The 25,390-nt window shown below is 37.2% G+C and overlaps 1 protein-coding gene across 2 annotated transcripts in view; it reads right to left on the reverse strand.

Moving 5' to 3' along the window:
- FMN2 (formin 2) overlaps nucleotides 1-25,390 on the reverse strand; it is a 342,456-nt gene that overhangs the window by 210,707 nt on the left and 106,359 nt on the right. Inside the window, exons 6-7 of one of the 2 annotated variants that reach the window (XM_070602585.1) lie at nucleotides 23,906-24,050; nucleotides 10,447-10,786 (exon numbers count right to left, since the gene is read on the reverse strand). In XM_070602585.1, coding sequence (XP_070458686.1) covers nucleotides 10,664-10,786; nucleotides 23,906-24,050 — 268 coding nt within the window. In that variant the 3' untranslated portion in view covers nucleotides 10,447-10,663. Of the gene's footprint in view, nucleotides 1-10,446; nucleotides 10,787-23,905; nucleotides 24,051-25,390 lie in introns of those variants that run through there. The other variant, XM_070602584.1, reaches the window with a different exon arrangement.

A 25,390-nucleotide genomic window follows, 5' to 3' on the forward strand; every position in this document is an offset into this window, starting at 1 on the left:
AAACTGATGAAGGGGAAAAAAATGGCATTAGGTTATAGTTTAACAAAATTTTTATTCTAATAGGTTGCATTTCCAAGTTTCACATTTCATTTTTTAAAAAACAGTATAGTAACATGGAATCAAAGCTGAAATAAATACAATTCTGTTCTTAAAATAAAATGCTTTTCTAATTAAAACCAACTATCATAAAATCCCCACGTCTCTCCACTTCTTAAAAACAGAGAAAACATGCAGAGATGAGTTGAAACTCTTTGGATTTAAAATACACAATATCTTCTCCGTTATCTTCTTTGGATGCAGGCTTTTGCAAGTTTAGCCAGTTCTGTCACGTAGAATATATGCAAGATATAATCTGGCCACCCGTCACCATTTCAAATATCTTGGTAATCAGAAAACAATGTTTCATCTATCGGATGGCATGCAAGTCTGCTGAGTTGTATTTTTCTCTTTAAAATTCCTTCCAACCTCTGGTTTGAGATATCTGTCCTGTCCACGACTTTAACGTTATGTTTTTAGCATTTAAAATCCACTGGAAACTCTTACAGGCTAAGTTTAGAATTAAAGTATTGGAAAACCCTTCAATTGTGAATACAACATACAAATGTTTCGGGACACTGCTAAAAATATTTGGACATCAAATGTGTCTACAGAATATGGACATGAGGCTCTCTCTTCCTATTTCAGTATTATCTCAATGGGTGATATTAATTATCATGAATAAAAGATACAATACAAATCAAATAAGGTTAATGACAACCTCAAATGAGTAAAAGACTCTTACTGAGATCATTTCCACATTTATTATTATCTTATGGCAACTATGAATTGAAGAACAATACTCGACACATAATAATAAAGGCCTTATATTATTGATTCTTGTAATCACTACAGAAACCCAATGAGATAGTGACTATTACTGTGATATTTTACAGCTGAAGTGACTTGCTCAAGGTCACACATCCATTAAGAAGGCAGCCTGGCTCGAGTCCGCCCTCTGAGCCTCTCTCCTACACCACCTCCAACCTTCAGCACGGAGAGCACACCTCTGCGAAAGAATTTCACATACCGTGCCTCATTTTCCCCTCTCTTCCTCAGTATCCTGTGTTATCATATACAATTAAAGACCGATCAAACATAAAGAGAAAAAATTTATTTTTCAAATAGTTCGCTAACAAAGCAAACTTTAGACCAAAACCCCTCTGTGAATACTCTGCTTTATGGATTACTCAATTTCAGGGAAAATATGAAAAACAAACAAAAACCAAAATAGTTCCCTTCCTTTGTAGCTATAACAACAACAAAATTCCAGTGATAAATTTAGATTGAAAGTGTTCTACGGAAGAAATTAAATATTCAAGAAATGAGTGGCCCCCTACATTCATTGACTAGAATTGCATAATAAACTTCCAATTATTCAGTGAAGGTTATTCAGTTTGAGGCCTATCCCGGCATTCTGCTTCTCCTCCTGCCCTTTAGCATGACATTACTTTTTGGAGCTTCCATAGAAACAAAACTTGATTTCTGGCTCTACCCACTGAATATCACAGCGCTTTTAGCACTGTGAAGACACAGGGTGAAAACTGCATTTGATCCTACCCCATGGAAAACACATTTCCAGCTTTCTTGCAAGTCTACAGTCTTTATTTTTGGAAATGACATACTGACTAAGCAACTGGCTGATTTTCCAAAGGCCTCCTAGAGTTGGAAGTAAAAGAGAAATAAACATCGACTTGTCAGTGAGCTAATTTATGATGCTCATTTTTAGAGAATAAAAGTTTCAATATGTGATTTTAAGTCTTTACAGACCAATCGTCTTCTTCTTTCATGGCACCATTTTCAAAGATTATATGTTTAGCATTTTTCCTTTCTTCCACAATTCCATTTAAAGAAACTTCTCATACTGAACCAAATAATTACGTCACATTCTCATCAAACAAGAGTCAGATCACTCATTATTCACATCCCTGAAGACATCTTCAACTCTCTGGTCACAAAGTCTCGAGAACTTTGCTGTTCAATAAATGGTTCTTCTAAAATGACTACTGTTTAAAATTTTTTTTAATATTGTTATTGAATTATAACTATAGTAAAATGAACAAAACTCAAATAAATAGATCAACTAATTTTTGCATATGTATATATTCTTGTAATCACCACTCAGATCACTAGTTAGAACATTATCAGCATCCCTAAAGGCTCCGTTCATACTTCTTTCCCCCCAGAAGTCCCATTCTGATTTCTGTTGCCACAGCACTGTTGTCTGTTCTTGAATATCATATAAATGGAAGCACACTGTTTATATAAGGCTTTTATTTATGAAATCCATCAATGTTGTTGAGTTTAACGGTAGATTATTATTTTTCATTGTTGTATACTATTTCATTGTATAGTTATACCACAATTTCTTCTTCCATTCTAATGTTGACGGATATTTGAAAGGTTTTCAGTTTAGGGCTATTACAAATAGTGATACTATAAGCATTGTTATTCATGTATTTTCATGGACATATGAACTCATTTCTCTCGGATATACACACACAGGAGCAAACCTACTGGGTCACAGTATATATGTGATGAATTTTAGTATTTACTACCAAATAGTTTTCTATGGTATTTGTATTGGTTTGGAACTTTGGTAGACTAACTAACGAACAAATAAAACTTCATACTTTTTAATAACTTTCTTAAAGATTTATATAGTTGTGATAAAATTCTTAAATATCTTAGAACAAAACCACAAGGTTAAATAAGTCACCCAGGAGCCTATAAACCAGTTAAATGTTTTAGAAAGCTGTTCCACACGTCAATGGTGTCTAATACCATGTCTAGAGACACACACATATGGAGGACAGACATACTAATGAAGTTAGATATTCACCAAATCAGTTTTAATTCCCTTACCCATGACCATTGGCTGAGCATTTAGAAGCGGTGGATATAGGAATACACAGCATTAGACAGATTTTAGTATCCATAAATATAACCATTGAATAAATTTCTAACGGATAGCTAAATCAGATCAGCACTATAGTCAGCTGCATAAAGATGTCTGATTAAAAGTAATTTTGAATGGTCTGTAAGTATACAAGCATCCTTGAAAAGTACTACTACCAAATACTTATTTCGGGATTGGATTTTTCCAGCCAGTTCACGCTGTGCCACTCCTAGAATCTGTGGGTATTATGTTCATAGAAGACAAACTAAGTCAGATTAAAATAATGAGGAAGCAAATCATCTTTTTTAAAACATTCATTCAAAAGTCAAATAAAAGCAATTTTAGAATCACATGCTATTTGGGATTACTAAAATTTGTTTCTCCCAGCTTGGCATTACTCCCTGGAGTTTAGAGCAGCAAGAAGGCAAAGACTCAAGTGTCCTCTGGAATTGTATATGTCTAACTCAACTATGACCTTCTCTCAAAGTTCTGTCTTATTCTGCAGTCTCCCCAACCTAGCCCACAAAGCTAAAGTACTAAGCTGAGTGCTTTGCACACACTTACTACTCAATAAATAGTCATGTAGTGAATTAATGCCACCTGGGACCTCTGGTTATCTTACTCCTCCTATGAAATTTCCTTATGTCTCTACACAATGGCTCAATCTGAGGGGAAGCCATGTGTCCTAGTCTGTAAGTGATCCCATCCCAAGATAAAAAGGTCAGCTAGGGTATTTAAATCAGTCTATTTCTAAAAATCTGGAGAACAGAAAGATACCAAAAATATAGAGTGATAAGCAAAATGCATAATAACAATTCCCCAGGGCAGGAAACTGATAATGGGCAAGACCCGGATGCATAAAATCACATGGTCTGTGCAAAGAGGTGAGCCAGGGGCACCAGCAGCAGATGTGCACAGCTGAGCCAAGAATGACCTGAACAATAAGGAGTGGCTCCTGTAAAGATCCCTGGACATTTTTCTAAGTTGGTGGCAATTCATCTGACTATACCTGTTAATTATCTGCTCAAGAATCATCAATAGAAACCATCAGCAGTCAAATAAATGGATTAACTGCTACAAAACAGAATTGTTACCCCAGCCTTCAAGTCATTTTGTTGTTTTATGAGACAAGAGGTAGAAACATAACCTGAGAAGCCAAGATCCAAATCCTAGCTCCTTCCACAACTGGTCCCATTTGTCTAAAAGATCACATCCCTCCTACCTTTAGCTACTCTTGGTGAAAGCAATGCGGAATCTGCTGAAGACATGGAAGGGAAGGGTCACTTTTAACTTCTCAAGACACTTCCGTGAAAAGCTAAGCCTAAACTAGCAAACAAGAGGAAAACGAAACCCCTGAAGAAACCTCTAGAACAGGTTCATTCATACATGGCCTTTTCAAAAAGTCTAATGATTAGGAAACATATCACCTATGAGGCTGGTAATGGACCCATCCAGGAAGTATCTTATTGTGTTAGGGGCCTGGAGTATGCAGTTAAAGGCCTGGCTAGACTTCCGGAAGCTAGAACCTTCCATTCTAAAGAGAATGGATGGTGCTGGTGAGGGGAGAGAGAAATCCATTTTCAGTAAGTGCCTGAAAGGAAATCACTCTTCTACCAATGGAACTGAGTGAGTGCAAAGAACCGAAGCCATGCAAAAAAGCTGTAATTCTCAACAGAATCTCATGCCTAACTTTCACAGCACATCACTCACGGGCTCAATGTGCTTCAGCATGAATCATGAACTTACATCCTTTATGTCCATCCCACTACAAGCACAAGCTAATTCTATACTAAAGACAGTCTCCCGGGGGGCATGGGTGAGAACCTCATGCATAACATAATAGATATTAATAGCCTCAAGTATTAAAAAGTTATAGACACTTAAAAAAAAAGCATATGAATAATTAGGAGTGACTAATGTATAAGTTACCAGACTCTCTGAGTGGAATTGTTTCTGCCGTCCCAACTTTGATACTGGGGAAGGGGATGAGAGTAGAGATGGATCCTTATTCCCAAAGGCAGCAGTTGACCTCTACCACCTGAAGACAGGAAAATCTTGAGGTTCACTGATGCAAGATTACGTATTTAACAAATCAGTAACTAATCTAAATGAAAAGAGGCTTTTAAAAGAAAAGGAAGAGAGTATCACAGCAGTTTGACAAATACTCTAACTTCATCTCCGACTCATATCTTGGCCTGGAAGTCCCTCTGTTTAATCATGCAAGCATGACATCAGGCTCTCTTTCTTAACTTGTGTGTGGAGACACCCTGGGACGGTAAGGAGTCATTCTTGATTTATTGCAATATCTCAGACTTCCTCTTTTTCTCCCTTTCCAATTTTTGAACTGGAAGCCAGAAAACCAGTAACTAAAGTAGAGACAGAAAAGAGAATGATTTAAGTTTGTATAATTGGTTTCATAAAACATGACTGGGAAAATAAGGTCAGGAAGCTAGCAAGTAAAGAACAGAAAAATGCTTCTTTCCTCAGAAAGGTCACAGGGAATACAGAAACAATTCTCATCTGATCCGACACGGTTTTCTAGTTCTAATCTGTGAAGAGATGGATACACACAGATCTTTTTGGTAACGACAGAAAGCTTTCACTCATCTCCTAGAGTAGAAGTCACATGATTATTGTCCAACATTACAATTATGACAAGCATGACATATGTCTCTTCGTGGTCGGAAAGAAATGGACATGCAAACTCAGACTGGATTTGGGCTTAAAGAGACACAAACGGGCATCTTCACATACAATGCTCAAGAGCACTCACCCTTCCAAGGCCTCTTTCCCTTTCTTCTACAATGAGTTTTCCCTTTTCTGGAAGTTCTCTATACCCTTCATATCTTCTCCGACAGAAGTTCTGCCCAGTGTGTAAAATTTCTGTGGCCCTCCTCACCTTTTCCTCCTCTTTTCAGGGGTCCTCGGGAAGAAGGTAAGAATCATGGCGAGGGTAGGGGGCATGAATGTCACCTGAGGAGGTTGTTAATGCAAAAAAAATTCAATAATTTGCTCGAATTTTTTCTGCCTTTTTTTTTTTCCTATCGCTTTGTCCCCCTAGAAAAACCAGCTGATACTAAGGGCTAAAAGATAGTCTGACTGGCATGGGTAAAGAAGAATGCACTGATTACCACGGCTATGAATTAGTTAAAAAGTGCCTTATCAATAAAAAGGATCCAGGAAAACCATGGTGTCATGCACTGTACATTTCTATCCCTACTCACATCTCTTTCAGATGGTACCCACATCTCTTTCACCCATCTGGAAGGCTGACCTGCATACACCCTAGACTTTAAAGAAACTGTGAAATACTTAGGCTGCATCAGGAGGAAGAGAAACAGTTGTCAGGAACCCAGTTCCAAAGTTTCCAGATCATTGGAATGGCCCACTTCGCTTGTCGAGGTGGGGAGGAAATCGGTGTGCAACGTTTCTGAAGATCTGCCCCTTGCTTCTGGTTCTTTGCATGAAAATACAGAAAGAGGAGGGACATGATAGTCCAGTTTTAACCCTAAACAGTAAGGGAGTCCGGGTCCTATTCCCTTAAGGAAACTTCATTTTTCAGAATAAGTAACATCTTTTCAAATGTCAACTTTTCTGTGAATCTCAGCATGAGTCTTCATAAAGACAATGTTAATCCCTTCAAATGACTTCCGTGTGGTTAAAAAAATCAATTAAACAATCTTAGCAAGAGAAATGGTTTCACAGGCTTTGAGAAAGAAACTTAAAAAGAAGATAGACCCATTCTCAGTAGTGTCCTAAAAACTTGAGTTTATTAAGTGCCTGTGAAAGTTGAATTAATTAAAAAGGCATGGGCAATACATAAACCACTGAAAATTTACAACAGATTACATTTTAAAAATACAATATTGGTGTAGGTAAACACACAGGAAAGATAAAATAAATATGTGAGCAAAACAACAAGAACATGGTAAGATGAGTAAGAAAGACAGTGGTGACAATGACAGATTCCATGTTAGTCCTGGGTGGCCCAGTGGAAAAAAATGTATGTATAGTAGACTATTACGAGGGAGGAATGGTATGGCTATTAAAACAGGGCAGTGAAATCTGTGAGATCAGATTAGTAACCTCAAGAACAGCAAACATGTCTTATTAAGCTGGATTAAGAAAAAAAGAGGGCAAACTGAAAACAAACAAATTACTGTTTGGTATGAGTCATGTGTTAAATATTCTTTCTATAATTCTGCATGCAATATTGGTCGCAATACACGAAACGTTAATTCTATCCCAACATGGAATATAGAAAAGAGTACAGATTCTTGGACAATGTGAAATTTTAAGGACAGTTAAGATAGTTGAACTCATTCCTCTTAGAAACATTAGAAGCTGATGTGGCCTGGCTAAAAAGAAGTTCATAAATACATGGAAAAAGTTTCTAAAGTAGGTTTTTATTCCAGAGTGTTGGATGATTTGAAATTAGGTAAAAGAGGAGAAAATGGAAGAGACTCAGTAACATAAACGTGAGGATACTCAGGGTAAATACAAGATCTAGGGACTAATATTGCCTGAAGAGGGGAAGAAAACATCTGGAACGTGTTACCAGGAAGAAAACCCAGCAACGGGGATAAATGAGTTCAAGAGGCACCTAGAAATGCTTCAGAGAAGAGGGCAATTTTTTAAAAGGGAGAAATTCAGAAGAAGAATAAAGACCTGAAAAATTTGACAAGAGGATTTATTCCTAACCACTATTTCTGGTCCTTGAAGACATTTGTTGAAACATTAACACAAAAAAGGATCACCTCACACGAGGCTTTACTCTGTTTAGGTAGAAAACCTCTCAACATAAGAGTCTTGAAGTTTGAAAATGCAAACTGTCAACGCAGTTCAAAACCTACTTATTATTTCAAGCCATCATTGTAACCACTCGGAGCCCCTCAGACATCACTCTGCGTTAGACGGCTCAGGGTCTCAAACTTCCATGTCTTCAACTCTCCATTCAGACGCTGTGTTCTTCCTCCTAATTATTTATACTATTCTAATTTAACCAGTATAGTATCATTTGCTTTTAAACTGTATATTTTACACTAACACCAGTTCCCTTCCTGTTTAATTTTTTGCATCACCAAAACATTCAGAATAAACTGGAACCACCTTGCCTTGATTATTTTCTTCGTGTTCATGTTATGATGATCAGATTTTGAAATAAAATCAAGCTTTATCCATACTTGGTAGAAAAAAGGGGAAATATTTCTAATCTTTTTAAGAGGGGAAATTTGTTTTGGTCTTATATTTGGCTGCACTGCATTGTTTGATTTTTTTGGAAGACAATGTGGAATGCAAAAAGACAGTCTAACGAGAATTTTTCTTCTTTTTTTTGAATATGAAAGTACTGTCTATCTACCTGCTTCCTGTGTGGCAAGATTCAAAAGGCAGCTTGGCATTGCTGCAATACGAAAGTTTTTACTTAGAATAAAACAGCCAAGTCTATCTGGCATCGCCAGGGGAACACTGCAACCTAACTTTCAAAATAAAAAAATGTTACTTTGTCTTTCCTTGCCAGTTCAAAGGACGGAGACTAGCTCAAAGCCAATTTTTATGGAGCACTGTGCCGATCTAGGCCATAAAAGAAAGGCTGATAATTTAAAAAGCACGCAGCTTCAAGTGGATCTCAATTCAAATTCTAGCTTCTAGTGGTGCTTGAAGAACACGCTAGCTTCATTTTTTGGCACCAGAAAAAAGCAAGAAAAATTCCATCCTAACTGTGAGAAGCTTTACTTATAACAGTAATTGATTAAAGTATACAAAAGGGGCCACAAGTGAAAACACCAAAAACATTATATAGGCAAGAATTTAAAAAAAGTTATTCGGTATTATACGTGGAGCTAAGAAAGTATAAAGAATGACCTGTTTATGTTTGGTGAAAAGTTTTAACGACAACATTAGAATCCACGTAAATACACAAAACCACACATAAAGACTGCAATATGGATCCATTAAAGAAAAACCTTGCCTACACTCCTGCTAACATTCATCTCAAAACACAATGAGTTTTACGGCTATACAGAAAAAAATGAGAAAAGAAGATGTGTGAATACCCTGCAAAGCCTCAGCTGACCTCAGCTCTCTCTGTTCTCATTTCAAGGTCATTCATACTACTCTCATTTTCTTCCCCACTAAGTTTAGGTAGCAGATTTATATTCGAGTTTCTTAAACTGTTTTCTAAAACTTGGTATTTTTAAGTCACTTTTCCTACCCTAGTTAAAATTTGTCAATTATGAAGGGAGAGGCATGTCATTCACTTCTAATCCTGGCATAACCTCATATCAAACAATTCACTATAACCACCAAACTTAAGTCATTTTTTTTTGTTTTGAGGCTAAACACATATAAATAGTACAATGGTACCATTATTAGCAGCAAATTAAGTCCTGCTTCTTCTACGGAGGCATCATTAACTATGTTACCAAGAAACCAACAATGTTGTCTTCATTCCTCCTAAGAGAGCATCAACAACACGCATCTCTGTATATGACAGAAGGGCGAGAGCTGAGGAGCGCCGGCAGGGGCCAATTTTAATTTATGCACTTCAATGTAGATTCAGTCATGCAAATCTCCTCTGCCACGGATGTCTGTTCAACATGGACATTAAAAACACAGAGGTCCTTAGATTTTGCTTTCAATCCTCCTTCATACATGAGGACTTGAGGCAAGAAAAACTCTTCAAAGCTTTGACAGCCAGTCTGTCCTCTGGGGGGTTCTGGTGACTCTGTCCAAGAGCATTACCTGAACGCTAGTGGGTTTTCTAAAGGGTTTTAACTATATTCCCAAGGCCCATATTCCTAAAGAGAAAAATCAGTCTATATATACTTCGTCTCTTCATCAAAAGCAAAGAGAAAAGATATAAATTTCTCCTTCAGAGGTTCATGGACTCTTGCCTATAAGACTATATTGTTCTGTAAGTTAAAAATAGCTTACACTTTGCTGATATATTTGGGGGGGGGGGGGTAAGGTATCTTAAAAGTTTTTTGAGCTTGAAAAGATACTATTTATCCAGAAAATTATAATCTGATATCATGATTATTCTATGGACAATTAGAGCTACCAGGAAAATACTTATTTTCTCCTATGAAAAATAGATCTTTACTGGTAAACAAAAGAATAAACAGATGAAGACTTGGAATTCTTATTGAAAGCCACGTGGCTGCACCATGTTTTCATTCTTGCCAGCAGTGCGTAAGAGCTCCAATTTCTTCCCATCCTCATCACACCTGTTATCGTCTTTCCTTTTGATAATAGCCACCCTGGTACATTTGAAGTGGTGTACATTGTGCTTTTGATTTTCATTTCCCTAATGCTAATGACGTTAAACATCCTTTCAGGTACTTATTGGCCAGTGGTATATCTTCTTTTGAAAAATGTCTATTTGTATTCTTTGCGCATCTTTCAGTCAGGCTGTTTTGTTGTCGTTGTTGTTGAGCTGTAGGAGTTCATTATATATTCAGGATATTAGCCCCTAATTAGACATATGATTTGAAAATATTTTCTTCCATTTTGTGGGTTGTCTTTTATTTTCTTGATAGTATTGTTCACAGCACAAATATTGTTCATCTTGATGTTGTCCAACCTATCTTTTTTTTTTTTTGTCAAAGATTCTTTTGGAGTCATAGCTAAGAAACCACTGCCTAATCCAAGGTCACGAAGATTTAGTCATGTTTTCTTCTGAGTTTTATAGTTTTAGCTCTTACATTTAAGTCTCTGATCCATTCTGAGTTAACTTCTGCTCACAATATGAGGTAGAGGTACAAATTCGCCTTTTTGCATGCGGATATCCAGTTGTCTCAGCACCATTTGTTGAAAAGACTTTTCCTTTGCCCTTGAAATGTCTTGGCACCACTGTGAAAAATCAATAAAACTTAACGTAAGGATTTATTTCTGGACTCTTAATTCTATTCCACTGACTATATGCCAGTACCACACTGTCTTAATTACTGTATCTTTGTAATAACTTTGAAAAAGAGAGAGTCCTCCAACTTTATCCTTTTTCTAGACTGCTTTGATTATCCTGGGCCCCTTGCATTTTCATAAGAATTTTCTACATCAGCTTCTCAATTCAGGAAAAAAAAAAACTAGGTAGTTGGGATGTTGCTAGAGATCATGTTGAATCTGCAGGACAGTTTGGTGAGTCTCAACAACACTAAGTCTTCCAACCTACGAACGTGGCATATTGTTCCATTTATTTAGATCTTCCTTAACTTCCATCGACGTCTTCTAGTTTTCATTGTAAGTCTTGCACTTCTTTTGTTAAATTTACACCCAAGTATTTTTTTCTGATGCTGTTGTAAAGGGAATTGTTTCCCTAATTGCATTTTCACAATGTTAACTGCTAGTAGCTAGAAATACACTTTTTTGCATATTGCTATCTTATGCAACCTCACTGAATTCCTGTACTAGTTCTCATAGTTTTTCTAGTAGGTTCTTCAGGAGGTTTTTATATGAGACCATGTCATCTGCAAAGAAAGATAGTATTACTTCTTCCCTTCCAATCTAGATGCCATTTCTTTCTTTTTCTTGCCTAATTGCCCCAACTAGAACCTCCAGCATATTGTTGAACAGAGTGGTGAGAACAGACAACTTTGTCCTCCTCCTGATCTTGGGGAAAAGCATTCAGTCTTTGACGTGAGCTGTACATTTTGACAGATGCTCTGTCAGGCTGAAGAAGCGCACTTCTATTCCCAGTTTGTGGGGTATTTTTATCACAAAAGGGTGTAGGATTTTGTCAAATGTTCTTTCTGCATCTATTGAGATATTCATATGACTTTGTTCCTTTACTTTATTGTGTATTACATTAATTGATTTTCATCTATGGAAGCTTGCCTTCCCAGGATAAATCCCATTTGGCCACGGTGGATAATCCTTTGTACATGTTGTTGGGTTCGGTTTGACAGTATTTGGTGAGAATTTCTGTCTCTATATTCAAAAAGGATATTGGTCTGTAGCTTCCTCGTCTTGTGAAGTTTGTCTGGTTTTGATAGCAAGGAGACCTCACAGAATGAGATGGGGTATGTTCCCTCCTATTCTATTTTTTGGAAGAGTTTGTGAATGATTAGTGGTCATTCTCTTTGGATGTTTGGTACAATTCACCAGTGAAGCCATCGGGACAGGGCTTTTCTTTGTGGGTAGTTATTACTGTTATCACTACTATTAATGAAGTCTCTTTACTTTTTATAGGCCTATTCAGATTTTCTATTTCTTCTTGACTCAATTTTTCTAAGAATGTGTCCATTTCATCTAAGTCATATAATGTGCTGTCACCTAATTGTTCATAGTACTCAGCCTTTTTTATTACCATAAAGTCAGTAGTGATGTCTCTTCTTTTGTTCTTCATTTTAGTAATCTGAATCTTCCTCTCTTTTTCTTGGTGAGTCTAGCTAAAAGTTTGTCAGTGTTGTTAACCTTCTCAGAGAACCAACTTTTGATTTCACTGATTTTCTCTATTGTTTGTCTATTCTCTATTTCATTTATTTCTACTCAAGTGATTACTATTTCCTTCTTTCTACTTGCTTTGGGTTTAGTTTGATTTTTTCTTTTTAGTTTCTTCAGGTGGAAAGTTAGATGATTGATTTCAGATATTTTTTTCTTTTAATACAGGTATTTACAACTATAAATTTTTCTGAGCACTGACTTAGTTGCAGGCCATAAGTTTTAGTATGTTGTGATTTCATTTATATTCATTTCAAAGTATTTTCTAGTTTTTCTTGTGATTTCTTCTTTGAACCATTTGCTATTTAGGAGTATGTTGTTAAACATATACACATCTCTAAATTTCCCAAATTCTCTTGTTATTGATTTCTAATTTAATTCCATTATGATCAGAAAACTTTCAAAAAAACAAATACTTTGTTTTTTGATAGTGTTCAATTTATTAAGTCTTAAATTTCCTCAAATGTATTAAGGCTTGTTTTGTGGCCTAGGGTAGGGTCCATCCTAGAGAATGTTCCATGTGTGCTCACAAAGTGTGTGTATTCTGCTGCTGTTGGGTGGAGTGTTCCACAGATGTCTAGTAAATCTAGTTTGTTTATACTATTGTTCAAGTCTTCTATCTCCTTGTTGATTTTTTGCTTAACTGTTCCATCCATTATTGAAAGTGGACTACTGAAGTGTCCAAATATTGATTTCTCCCTTTGTCAGTTTTTCTTTCATGTATTTCAGGAGACTGCTGTTAGGTGCATGTATGTGTATAATTGTTGTATCTTCCTGGTAGACTGACCCTTTTATTATTATAGAATGTCCCTCTTTATCTCTAGTAGCATTGTTTTAAAGTCTATTTAGCCTGATATCGGTATAGCTACTCTAGCTCTTTTATGGTTGTTTAAGGTTGTTCTTTTTACTTTCAACCTATTTACATCTTTGAATCTAAAGTGTCTCTCTTGTAATACAATATATAGATTTTTTTTAATCCAATCTGACAATATCTACCTTTTGAATGGATTTTTTAATCTATTCATATTTAATGTTATAGATATGATTGAATTTACGTCTGCTATTTTTCTGTTTGTTTTTTGTATATCTCATGTCTTTTTTGTTCCTCTCTTCCTCATTTATTGCCTTCTTTTGTATTGGATGGATATTAAATGGATTAAGTGGATATTTATTTCCTTTAGCGATTTTATTTTATATTCGAGTTTTCTTAGTGGTGGCTCTAGGGCTTACAATAATCTTAATTTATCAGAATCTAGTTTGGATTTACACTGACTTAATTCCAGAAATATGGAAACTTTATTCCTCTATAGTTCCATTTACTTCCCACCTTTTTCTGCTATTCTGTTATACATACTGTGTCTGTGATATATATATATACATAGTAGAAACTGTTATAATGGTTAATTTATATAATCTCATGTCTTTTAAAGAAGTTGACAGAGGAAAGGAGAGAAATCTATATTTATATAGTTTGTTATTTTAATCTTATTTACCCTTTACTGTTCTCTTCATTTCTTCCTGTAGATTTGAATTACTATATGGTGTCATTTCCTTACTCTAATACAGCTTTGTTTCTACCAGTCTCCTTTCTGCCATTATTCTCAAATGTATTACATTTCTGTTTGTCATAGGCTCACCAATATACACATTGTTTTATGCAGTTGTTTTTAAAGCCAGTCAAAAGACTAAAAAAGAAGAAATACGCAGTTCTGTTATCTTTTGTGTAGATAAGAATTATGTTTACCAATGCTCTTTTTTTGTGTGCATGTAATTTCAAATTACTGCCTCACATCATTTACTTTTGGCCTAAAGAACTCCCTTTAGTCTTTTTTTTGTCATGAAGATCAGCCCTGAGCTAACATCTATTGCCAATCTCCCTCTTTTTGCTTGAGGAAAATTATCCCTGAGCTAATATATGTGCCAATCTTCCTTTATTTTTGGTATGTGGAACACCACCACAGCATGGCTTGATGAGCAGTGTGTAGGTCTGCACCCAGGGTCTGAATCCATGAACACTGGGCCACCAAAATGGAGCACGCAAACCTAACCACTATGGCACTGGGCCAGCCTCACCCTTTAGTATTACTTGAAAGGCGGGTCTGTCAGTGATAAATTTTCTCAGTTTTTGTTTATCTGAGAATGTCTTTCTTTCACCTTCATTTATGAAAAATTGTTTTGCTAGACATAAGATTCTCAGTTGATCACTTTCACTTTCAGCATTTGAACACATCATCCTTTCTGGCCTCCACTAATTCTGATAAATCTGCTGTCAATATTATTAGGGTTTCCTTGACTGTGATGAGTTGTTTTTCTCTTACTGCTTTCAAGATTTTTTCTTTTATCTTTGGCTTTCCACATTTTGACTAATATGTAACAGGGTGTGGATCTCTTTGTGTTTGCCTACTTGAAGTTCACTGAACTTAGACATGTATGTTAATGTTTTTCATCAAATTTGGGAAGTTTTCAGCCATTATAATTTCCAATACTTTTCGCATCTTTTTCTCCCTCCTCTCCTTCTGATACATTTCATGTACCTTTGTTACTTAATGGTATCCCAGATTTTTCTGAGGTTCTGACACTTTTCTCTTTCTTTTTTCTCTCTGTTCATCAGAATACTTAGTCTCTATTGATTTATCTTCAAGTTTGCTCATTATTTTTCTGCCACCACAAATCAACTGTTAAACAACCCAGTGATCTTTTTTTTTCATTTTGGTTATTGTACTTTTCAACTCCAGAATTTTTTAATAATTTCTCTCTCTTTATGGATATTCTCAATTTGATGAGACATCATCATACCTTCCTTTATTCCTCAGAAACAGTTTTCTTGTTTAGAATGGGTGCTTCGACATCTATGTCTGTTAAGTACAACATCTGGGCCCCTCTGAGTAACGTTTCTGTTGCCTGTTTATTTGCTCTCCTGTATACAGGTCACACTTCTTTGTTTCTTTGTATGTCTTGCATTTATTATTATTGAAAACTGGACATTTCCGATAATATATACAGCAACTCTGGATACTGACCTCCCCTTCCCTGCCCCAGAAATTATTGCTTTTGCTGTTTGCTTGTTTATTTGTTTAGTGACTTGGCTAGACTAGTTCAGTGAAGTCTGTTTCTGCTGCAAGGTCCAATCAGCAGTACCTGCATGCATTCTCCCTTCATGGACTTATCTTTTAGCTTGGTTACCGAGAAGTCACCCCATGGGTGGGCATGAGCCATTTATTGGTCAAAGATTATGCTTCAGTCCCTTTAACCACTTAGAGCTTTACCCTTAACCATTTTGTGTGTGAGGTGGGGGCATGCCTTGGAGGGAGTTTACGGGATTTTTTTTCCCCACATTCTGCCAGGAACTATTAACTTGGATTTTCTCTAATTGCTTCTAAGAGCATGGAGCCCTGTGCACGCACACAAGTTCCAAACTGCCAGGAAGGACTGAAATTATTTTTAAGCCTGGCTTAGGAGTTGTCCCTGGGTCAAAGTAGCTTGTTGTTCAGTCAATGTTTGGACAAAGGTGTGTTTAAGACTCCTGCATCAGTGAAGCTTCCAGTTGGTTTCAATGAGTCTGTATGAGGTTTGGGGAATCATTTTATAGTATCCCGTATCTTGCTCTGATTGCTCCTGAGTGGGGGTAGTGTGCGATGTGCACAATGCACAGCCTTCCTGATTTCCACAGTGGACTGTGATCCCTGGAGGGCCCTTCTCAGCTGGAACAGAGCTTCCGCACCAGGAGACTGGGGAAATCAGAAATGCCAGCATCCTGCCTCTCCTAAGGTAAAACCAGAGCCATAGACAGAGATATGGGGAGAGACCCTGTCTTCTTGGCTGCTCATGCCTGGGGTAGAGCTTCCATAATACTTGGTAATGGAGTGGGTCGTGGCTCAAACGCCACAGACTTTAACTGTTCCTATTGAGTTTCAGTAGATTTTCTTCAATGACTGTTTCTCCATTTCCTGTATACCCTTAGGACAATTTCCAGAGACTTTAAATGAGCATTTTTGTTATAATTTTCACCAGTTTAATTGTTGTTTTGCTGGGAAGAGGGCCTGCCAAGCTGCTTGCTCTGTCACTCTAGAAGGCCCACCTCCAAACAACTTTTTGAAGTAATACTTCAGATAGAGTTTCAAGCTACGAATTTAGTAATTTTAAAAATTCATATGTTAACATTTAACAAAAAAAAAATAAGCAGAAATGTTAGAAATCCTCATTATGAATATTGTTTTGAAAAATAAATTTATATTTTGGTTTAAATAAAAAAGTTTTAAATTAAAAAAAACTAGAGACCTAAGAACATTAATTTTTCTTCTAAGTCTTAAATTTGTGTCCTCAAATAATTGGAACCATTCTTCAGCTTAGGTCAGACTGAGGGACACTGTGAGCCATCCGACTAGTGTCAGCAGCAAAAGGTAGGAGCTATCATAATTGTAACTATGTAAGTCAAATAAGGAATAAAATTCTCCTTTGCTCTGGGATAACCCAAAATCCTGTTGCTGTCCATGGTAAAGAAACGTACATTCCACTATGCAGCACCAAGACATCAAAATCAACCTCAGGTCTAATTTATCTAAATTCAGTTCTCACTCTTATGTCTAATAAGACAAACCTAAAGACTTTTGGTGGGAGGATGAGAAGGAAACACATTCAGCTACAGAAAATGAAGATCAATAGCCTACATTCACATTCCTTAAACTCTCAGACAGGAGGTTCCCAAACACAGGGGAGCCTGCTAGAATACTGACTGATTTACTACGGCTTTAAACAAGATGCAAGAAAATCTTTCCTCATGGTGCTATTTTCAAAATTCACCCCGTCATCCTCTCTAGATATCTACATGAAAGAAATCCTTCAAGGCCCACACAGTCTCACCCTAAGTCCAGCCAACATGCTCTAGTCAACTCCTACTCACCCACAGCACTTGCTCTGGCAGAATTAGCTAATACTGTCTCTCGTGGGTTGTTCTGTAATACAGTAGCCCTCCACAGAACCTCTGTGCTCTCCCTGGGATAGCAGCTTCTTTTCTTTGTCGTACTCTCTCCTGAAACAGATAAACTCTGCTCCCAACAGATCAAGAAAGACATGCAACACTGAAAATAACTGATGCTCCCTCTCTTCTCTTCAGTGTTCCAGGGCTCTCAGAAGTAGCTGCCCTGCTCCATATTAGCAATATTGGGAAAACAAGCTCCCATCATCTGCTCCAAATAGAATTTAGATGCTGTAAATGACCAAAAGTCTTTCCCTACTTTTGCAAGGATCAGTTTTAGTTTTCACCGACAATCATAATAAAGTAATGAATCTTAAATGAATTTTCCAAACGACTCTTTCTTCAATGGCTATGGCTCATGATAAACAGAACATCCCAGCCATTAAAAACCAATACTCCTTTCTTATATATCTAGTCCAACAGAATCTTAGTATCATCATAGAATAAGAATATAAAGTCCAAAATAATTAACCTTCAGCATCATGATTAAATTTTTTGTGCAATTCCAACATGCAATTAATCAGATATAATTTTCCTCATACGTAAACTAGCAAGGTCAAGCATCATTAGCCTAATTATAATCCCCTTTTTTATGCCATTAGTTTTTTTTTTTAAGCCATCTACTTAGAAGTATAAAAACAATTTTTTGGCTGAAAGAAAATTTAAAAATAGAGGTTATTATTGTTGCATTCTTTGAATTGATTGTGTATGCTCTACAAATAGTTATAGGAATAACGTCTTCAAAAAAAATAATAAATCTTTCAACATCTAAAACAAATCCAGATTCCACAAAACCTATGTTTGTCTAATTATAGCCTTATATTTTGATGTGGTTTTCTATGTAAATACATTTTTTAAGGCTTGCAATAGGAATGTATTCTATTAAAAACAGATGTTATGTTAAAAGTTAGAAAGTACCAAATGTTTATTATGTAGCCCCAGAACAAATATAAATTGTATTATTATACGATATTTGGTGTTTCAGACATTATTTTAGGTCTTCAGTCTAAAAGACAAATACAGTTGTCCAAATCAACCAAAACACACCCTTTCCAGCTACAACAGGAAAACTTAACCCCAATACAAGAAGCTAGATTTCTACTACTCAGATGATCATTCAGGCCATCAACCCTGTGGACACTGAAATATCCACTAATTATGATAAAACATATTTTAAAATTTAAAAATATGATAAAACATATTTTTAACCCAAAAATAAAAATTTGTGATAAATACAAGTAAAGCAGAGATCAGATAAAATACATACCCCTTTTTCCTTTTCATACCAATCAATACTACAGCAGCAGACAATATCTGACATATAACACAAATGTTTTCCCAATGCCCCAACACAGTAGGAAGAATCCTTTTAATGACAATTACTACTTCATGTAAGAATACTTAGAGGTGTTACACAATACACTCCCATATAGGAACGTTCAATTATTGAATGCTATTTTTCCCACTGTTGTTACAAATTTTTACAACACACAAAAGCCTTTTTAGAGGTTAGGTCAGCAAGCACAAAGATTAAAAACACCACCAAACGTCTAATTCCTCAACACTTATGTCTGTGCACAATGGGAATTCTAAGAAATCCTGTATTACCTCCCCTTCTGATAAGTAGTAGATTTAACTATCTATTTTTCTCATCATATTTCCAGAGGCTGAAGCCCAACAAATATTTAACTATCATGAATCATTTTTCTGTTCCATTCTTTGGACAGAGCATTTTTGTTTGTTTGTTTGATTTTTAATTTTATTTCTGAGGAAGATTAGCCCTGAGCTAACATCTGCCACAATCCTCCTCTTTTTTGCTGAGGAAGACTGGCCCTGAGCTAACATCCATGCCCCTCTTCCTCTACTCTATATGTGGGACGCCTGCCACAGCATGGCTTGCCAAGCGGTGCCATGTCTGTACCCGGGATCCGAACCGGTGAAGCCCAGGCCACCGAAGCAGAACGTGTGCACTTAACCACTGTGCCACCAGGCCGGCCCCTGGACAGAGGATTTTAATCTGATAAATAGAACAGAAGAAACCCAGGAAGAGATTTGTGTTGCATTAAACAGTTATACAAATGTCAGTTATGTATTTAAAAAGCAACACAGGTTCTCCTTATTCGCTCTTGTTGACTTCTGTGTGCATATTTACATCATGGGTAGCACGACCCTTTACAGACCTTTTAAGCATGATTAGACACTACTTAGTACGTAAAATTAGCCATGTTTTCAGAGATGGTTCATTTTTGTGTCACGGGGTGAATCAAAAGTGTCATCACTTGACCTCTGGGGAGGTTTACCTACAGTGGCTGAATGCCTCTCATCACTGTTTCTATGCCACCCAAGCAAATGGCCCTCATTTTCACTGCTTAGAGAAGCTTATTCATCTCCAGCTCACATCACTCAGATAAACTCTTATTTAACTGGGCCAATGTCATGGTTGGTGGCATCATGGCTTATGTACTTGTCAAAATCTGCTCAAATATGGAAAAGGCTTTAAAAGTAACTCCAAATACAATTTCAAAAGCATATTTAAATATTGAGCATACACGAAAATCAATACAAACTCAATTCTTTTTACTAACCATTTATTCTGGTCTCCATATAAACAAAATACTATACTTACACTCACATAAAAGATTTCACATCCACACCTATGGCTTAGTGATTATGAGCACAGCCAGACAGCTGGAGTTTGAATGGAGCCGTGCCCTTGAATGGTAACCTTATTTAATCCGTCTACACCTCAGTTTTCTGTACTATACACTAGGGATGATGATGTCTACCTCATAGGATTATAAGGATTAAACAAGTTAATTTAAGTAGAGTGCTAATAACAATGATTGGCACATGGTAAACAAAGCACACTCTGCCTTGTGGTTTCCACGGTTATTACTGTTGTGGTCGTTATAATCACCACTATTATTATTACTATTGCTGCTGCTGTGACTACTACTACTGGGTTTACCAAAATATATTTGCTTATAATCTCATTTGACACAGGATTAACCAGAAACTTCTTTTTGAGGCAACTCTTACTATCAAAATCATTCCAAAATTCTCTCGCTTTCCTGCTTGTAGGCTTGTGTTAAACTTAATCTTTATCTGAACACAAAAGATCCTTAGGTGACTTAGGGTCATTATCAACGTTAATAATCACTGAATTACCCTGAAGATAGGAGACTGGGCTAAATATTTACTAGCTCTAGAGCATTCCTGAAAAATGGGCCACTGTGTACACGTGTCAATGGTTAAACATGGACCTCCTATGAGACTGGTTTTTCTATTTTCCTCTTGATTCCTTAAGAGATGGGGCTGTTGTTGTGTTAGGGTTGATATTTAATTCTGATGAATAAGTGTCACACTCATTTGATTAAGGAGAACTATGTCAATTGACAGTCTGATAAACTCCCATACACCTTCTCAGCTAATCTCCTTATGTTTTGAGGGGGGCCGGGGAGAGGGGAGTTTGGGTTTTTTTGAGGAAGATTAGCCCTGAGCTAACATCTGCCACTGATCCTCCTCTTTTTCCTGAGGAAGACTGGCCCTGAGCTAACATCCATGTCCATCTTCCTCTACTTTATATGTGGGATGCCTGCCACAGCACGACTTGACAAGTGGTGTGTAGGTCCACACCCAGGATCCAAACCCGCGAAGCCCAGACCATCGAAGCAGAAAGTGGGAACTTAACCACTGTGCCACCGGGCCAGCCTCACTCTTTATGTTTTAATATCCGAAATAAAGAAAGATAAACTAAGAAGTCATCGAAGAACTTAAATGTATCTGCCATGAAAAAAGTATGAAATGCTTTGTCTTAGGTTTCTTGGAGGAAAAAGGATTTAGAAATATAAGATATTCATCCTTACTACTAATCTAGGCATCCAGAAAATAACCCTCTTTCTCCTCATGCCAAACGGCCACATGCCCCGCTAAGGAATCTTCTATTATCACACTGAAAATGTCTCTTCCGAAAGAGTAAAAACAGCACAGGCACCTCATTAAATACCACTGCATTTGACCACAGTCTTACTTTCAAGAAGAAGACAGATCACAGAAAAATTATTTGGCTATTTTTAAATATTTAAAGAAAAACAGAACTTCTAGCTTCCATTGTATATAAGAAGAATTACTTGAAACACCTCCATAAACATACGCCACGGCATTAAAGGCTATTAATTTCACTGGAAATGAATCATGAGGTACCAAAATGTCTGCACAGTCAATCAGTGTACATTTCCCATAAGAAGGGGAACGATTTGCATGCATCCTGAAAATACATTTTCCTTAAACAAAATTTTAAATGTCTCAAGTAGATGGAATGGATAGATTTTTTTCCAAATACAACAAAGTTAAATAAAACTAGGTTTCTTCAGCAATACATCACTTCACAGATTTTTCTCTCTCCAATGTACAGAAAAAAATAGTATATCCCTCCAAAAACAGACCTGAAATGCAGAGCTCAATACCAAAACCCAGGCCAAGGAGATGCTGAACAAGCTTATAAAGAGCCATGGGGGAGGCCGTTCCATAAACCCTGGTTGAAGCTGAAGGTTAACAGTAGCATCAGCATCAATAAGTGCAAATTACGACACTGGCGGTCTCTTACCCACAGTTTATGAAACATCTTAGGGACAGAGTGAGGTGATCATGTTGAGATGATGCTCAACACAGATGCGCTGTTCAGATACACAGAGGCCATCTCATGCCAACTAGTTGAATTTGAAGTTGTGATGACTTAGACATAAATCTTATTTGAGTAAGCTAAAAACTGAATACAGTGTCAAATCAATCATGAAATCCCATAGTCTCAGGCGACACAGGTGGCATCTTCCTTATCAGTGTTCACTCAACAAAAAAAGTGGTGACGGGAAGCAGGGAGGGCATGGTTTGCTTTTCTGAGTATTTCATCCCTGGATAAGAGACATCCTGCGTCACATGTGCCCATTCGTCAAAGGACAAGCCTGGCTGCCTCACTCTCCCTGATGTCTGTACTCTCTGCCCATATTTCTCGCCCAGACAGCTTTTCCATCTCTGATATAGCCCATGAGAAGAGATACGATGACTCAGCCTAAGTGTGCTACATGCAAATATACTGTGGAAAGATCTTAAAAATATTTACCTCTGCCAGAGAAAAATGTAGTTTCCATTTACTTTTATTCCCCTTAACACTGCCAGCTTGGCCGTATTAATTACTACAAGAAGAATGATTTTCTGGCTTTTCATCATCACTAGGCATAGTCACTGATATTGATAAAGTCTTCCTCCCTCAGTCAGCTGGTTTAGTAGTTAAACAAATATTTATTCAGTGCCTACACACTGTGCCAGGTATTGTCCAATTTACCATAGTCCTTGACCTAAGGTCACCAGCAACCAGCTATAATGAATAAATGGTTCTAAAAAATTCAACCGCATAATGTTTGGGTTTGCATCATTATTAGATTAATAGAAATGCCTGCGGTGAGTCTGCCCACCCACTCAGTTAGAGGTTCAGGGGTCTAGCTGTCCCATTCAAATCCATGCCTTCCTGGCTGGATATGGCAGAATCCATCTCGTAGGAGTTGTCTGCTCTGAAATAAATATCAGTGGGAACAACTCTGGGTCGTATGTCCAGCTACAACTTCTAGGTCAGAGGCAAAAATCCCAGGAATCACCCCATTAGTCACCACTCATCTAGGGACATTGGGCCAGGAGATCACTGGGGATTTGGGGCCTCATTTCTCTCCCTTCCCCTGACCCCAAGAGACTGAGCTTCTTGCCTCCACGCACTCTTTCCCCAACCCTGTAAAAGTTAAGAAATGCAGCAGCTCCGCATTTCAGCATGAAGGATGGGTGCCAACAGTAATAGTTTCTATCTGGGGTTCATTATTGTGGAGTTTTACTAAACTTTCCTGAATGACACCCTTGATAAATGTACAACAATATCATTTCACGATCAAGTCCACCGGGTGGATCAGTTGAAAAATGTTGCTTGTAAATGTTTTTCTCCAAATGTACTATTCTTTCTTATTATGAATCAAGTGTCACAGGATAGATCAAAAGGATCGAACACAGAATGGAGATGTTGGAACTGGATTCAAGATTTTCTTCCATATGTCAAGCATAGCGTGATGATTTAGCTGGGTTCTACAGAGACCTGCTTCAGTTATGATGCAACAAAATACCAAAAATGTTATCAGTTACTGAGGACTGGACTTTTTGTCTTCCTTTGACCACTTTTACCTCTCTTTCCATCCATAGTAGCACATCTCAGATGGATTTCAATCAAGTGACAGTTTATTTCTAGATAACTAATTCTGGAAACAGGCAATTGCTGAAATTTTGGAAACAAATGAGGCTACAAATAGTCAGGACATGATCCCTTGGTGGAGATGATTATTTGTTGTTCTATTTGGGATAGTCTTACTTAACCACATGTTCTAAGACTCTAACCTTTGCTATCTGCTAAAGGACTGTGGAGCTTACACAGCCCAGAAAATGATCCCAAAGTTTTTTACTAATGCAAGTTCACACTTATGCCCAAAACACTGTCAATTTCAAAAAAACACACGAATACTCACCTGTTTGGCCTTGGTCTTTGTGATGGTGTCAGAGATAGGTTTCTTCCTCTCCTTCACAGCAGTTTTAGAAAATAATTCCTCAAATTCGTGACAATCTATGGATGGCTCTTCAATTTTTTCCCAAATAAGTGAAGGACTGGAGTCTCTAAAGTTAAGCAAAAGACCAATGAAAGAGCCATAGAACTGAACTACAAGATACCATGGTGGGTATAAAAAGAAAGGAAGAAGGGAAGCAAAGAGGGCAGAAGAGGGAAGAAGGATGGGAGGAAGTCAGGAGGTCAGGAAAGAAGGAAGCATGGGCGAGAGGGAGGGAGGAGGCAAATGGGGACGGGATGGAAAAAGGAGGGAGAAATTCAACTGCAGGAAAAGGAAGAAAGAATATTCTTTTTCCTTAAGACCACCATTTGTTTTATCAGCTTGATGAGAAAGTTAAAATGTCATCAATATATAATGAAACCTTTGCCTAGAAATAGTAATTTCCAGGAATTCTCAGTTACCAAGTCACTGTATAAAAACATAAAAAGAAAACATAGAAGAAAAACCTCTCTCAGTACAGGCTATACAGGCAAGAAATGTCTGATATCTCACAATCCCAACTTGACTCATTGTGGATTATTTACGGGGTTAAGAAAGAAATCATTTCATGATCCAGGCCTCCGCCATCTCTCTACCACTTTCCATCATCCATTGTTATCTGACTTCTCAGTGACTGTAGATTCATATGATACCACCTAAAAAGGGTAGATCCATTTTTAAAAAATGCAAACATGAACAAAACAAAAGAACTTCATATTATTTATCTAGATAAAAGGAGTGTAGGCCACAGTTTGAAATGATGCACATATAAGTGACATGGCAACTATACAGAGAGCAAGCTGCAAAGAGGGGAGCATTCAAAATAGACTCTTCTCCTCAATGTGATTCAGTGAAGAGAAAATTAATAAAAGAAAGGAGAACAAGCCTGGTAAATATCCTCTTTTTCTCAGTGCACACCACATCACACACAAAAAAACTCAAGGAATCAGGGAAAGTTAGAACAAGGAAGGCAAGTGAAGCTTAAAGTGTGTGTTTTTCCTGCCACCAGCACATTCCACAGTCACATTATCACAGCACTGTCCCCAGGGTCAGGGGACACAGGCTATGGACTCTGCATGAATAAGTGATGCACCACCAGCATACCTGGTGGGAAGTGTCCTTTTATAAATATCATTCCCAGTATGGTTTTATGACTTCACACTGTGTCGCCAATCCTCTACAGAAGTGCCATGAAATTCTCAAAAGTAAATTATTTCACACATGGTGTGCGGACGCATGCGTTTTGTGTAGTACTTTCTGAAGAGAAAAACTACTGTCAACAAAATGGACGAGTAAAACAAGAAGGCACCTTCCAAAGGGCGAGGGAAACCTCCTGGGGACTCAGCGCGTCTAAGGGTTTGAGTTAATTTCTAAGCTATTTGTCAGGGGGAGGTTCTGCAACAAGGCAAT

The sequence above is a fragment of the Equus przewalskii genome, chromosome 31 (genome assembly GCF_037783145.1).
Source record: "Equus przewalskii isolate Varuska chromosome 31, EquPr2, whole genome shotgun sequence".
Lineage (NCBI taxonomy): Eukaryota > Metazoa > Chordata > Mammalia > Perissodactyla > Equidae > Equus > Equus przewalskii.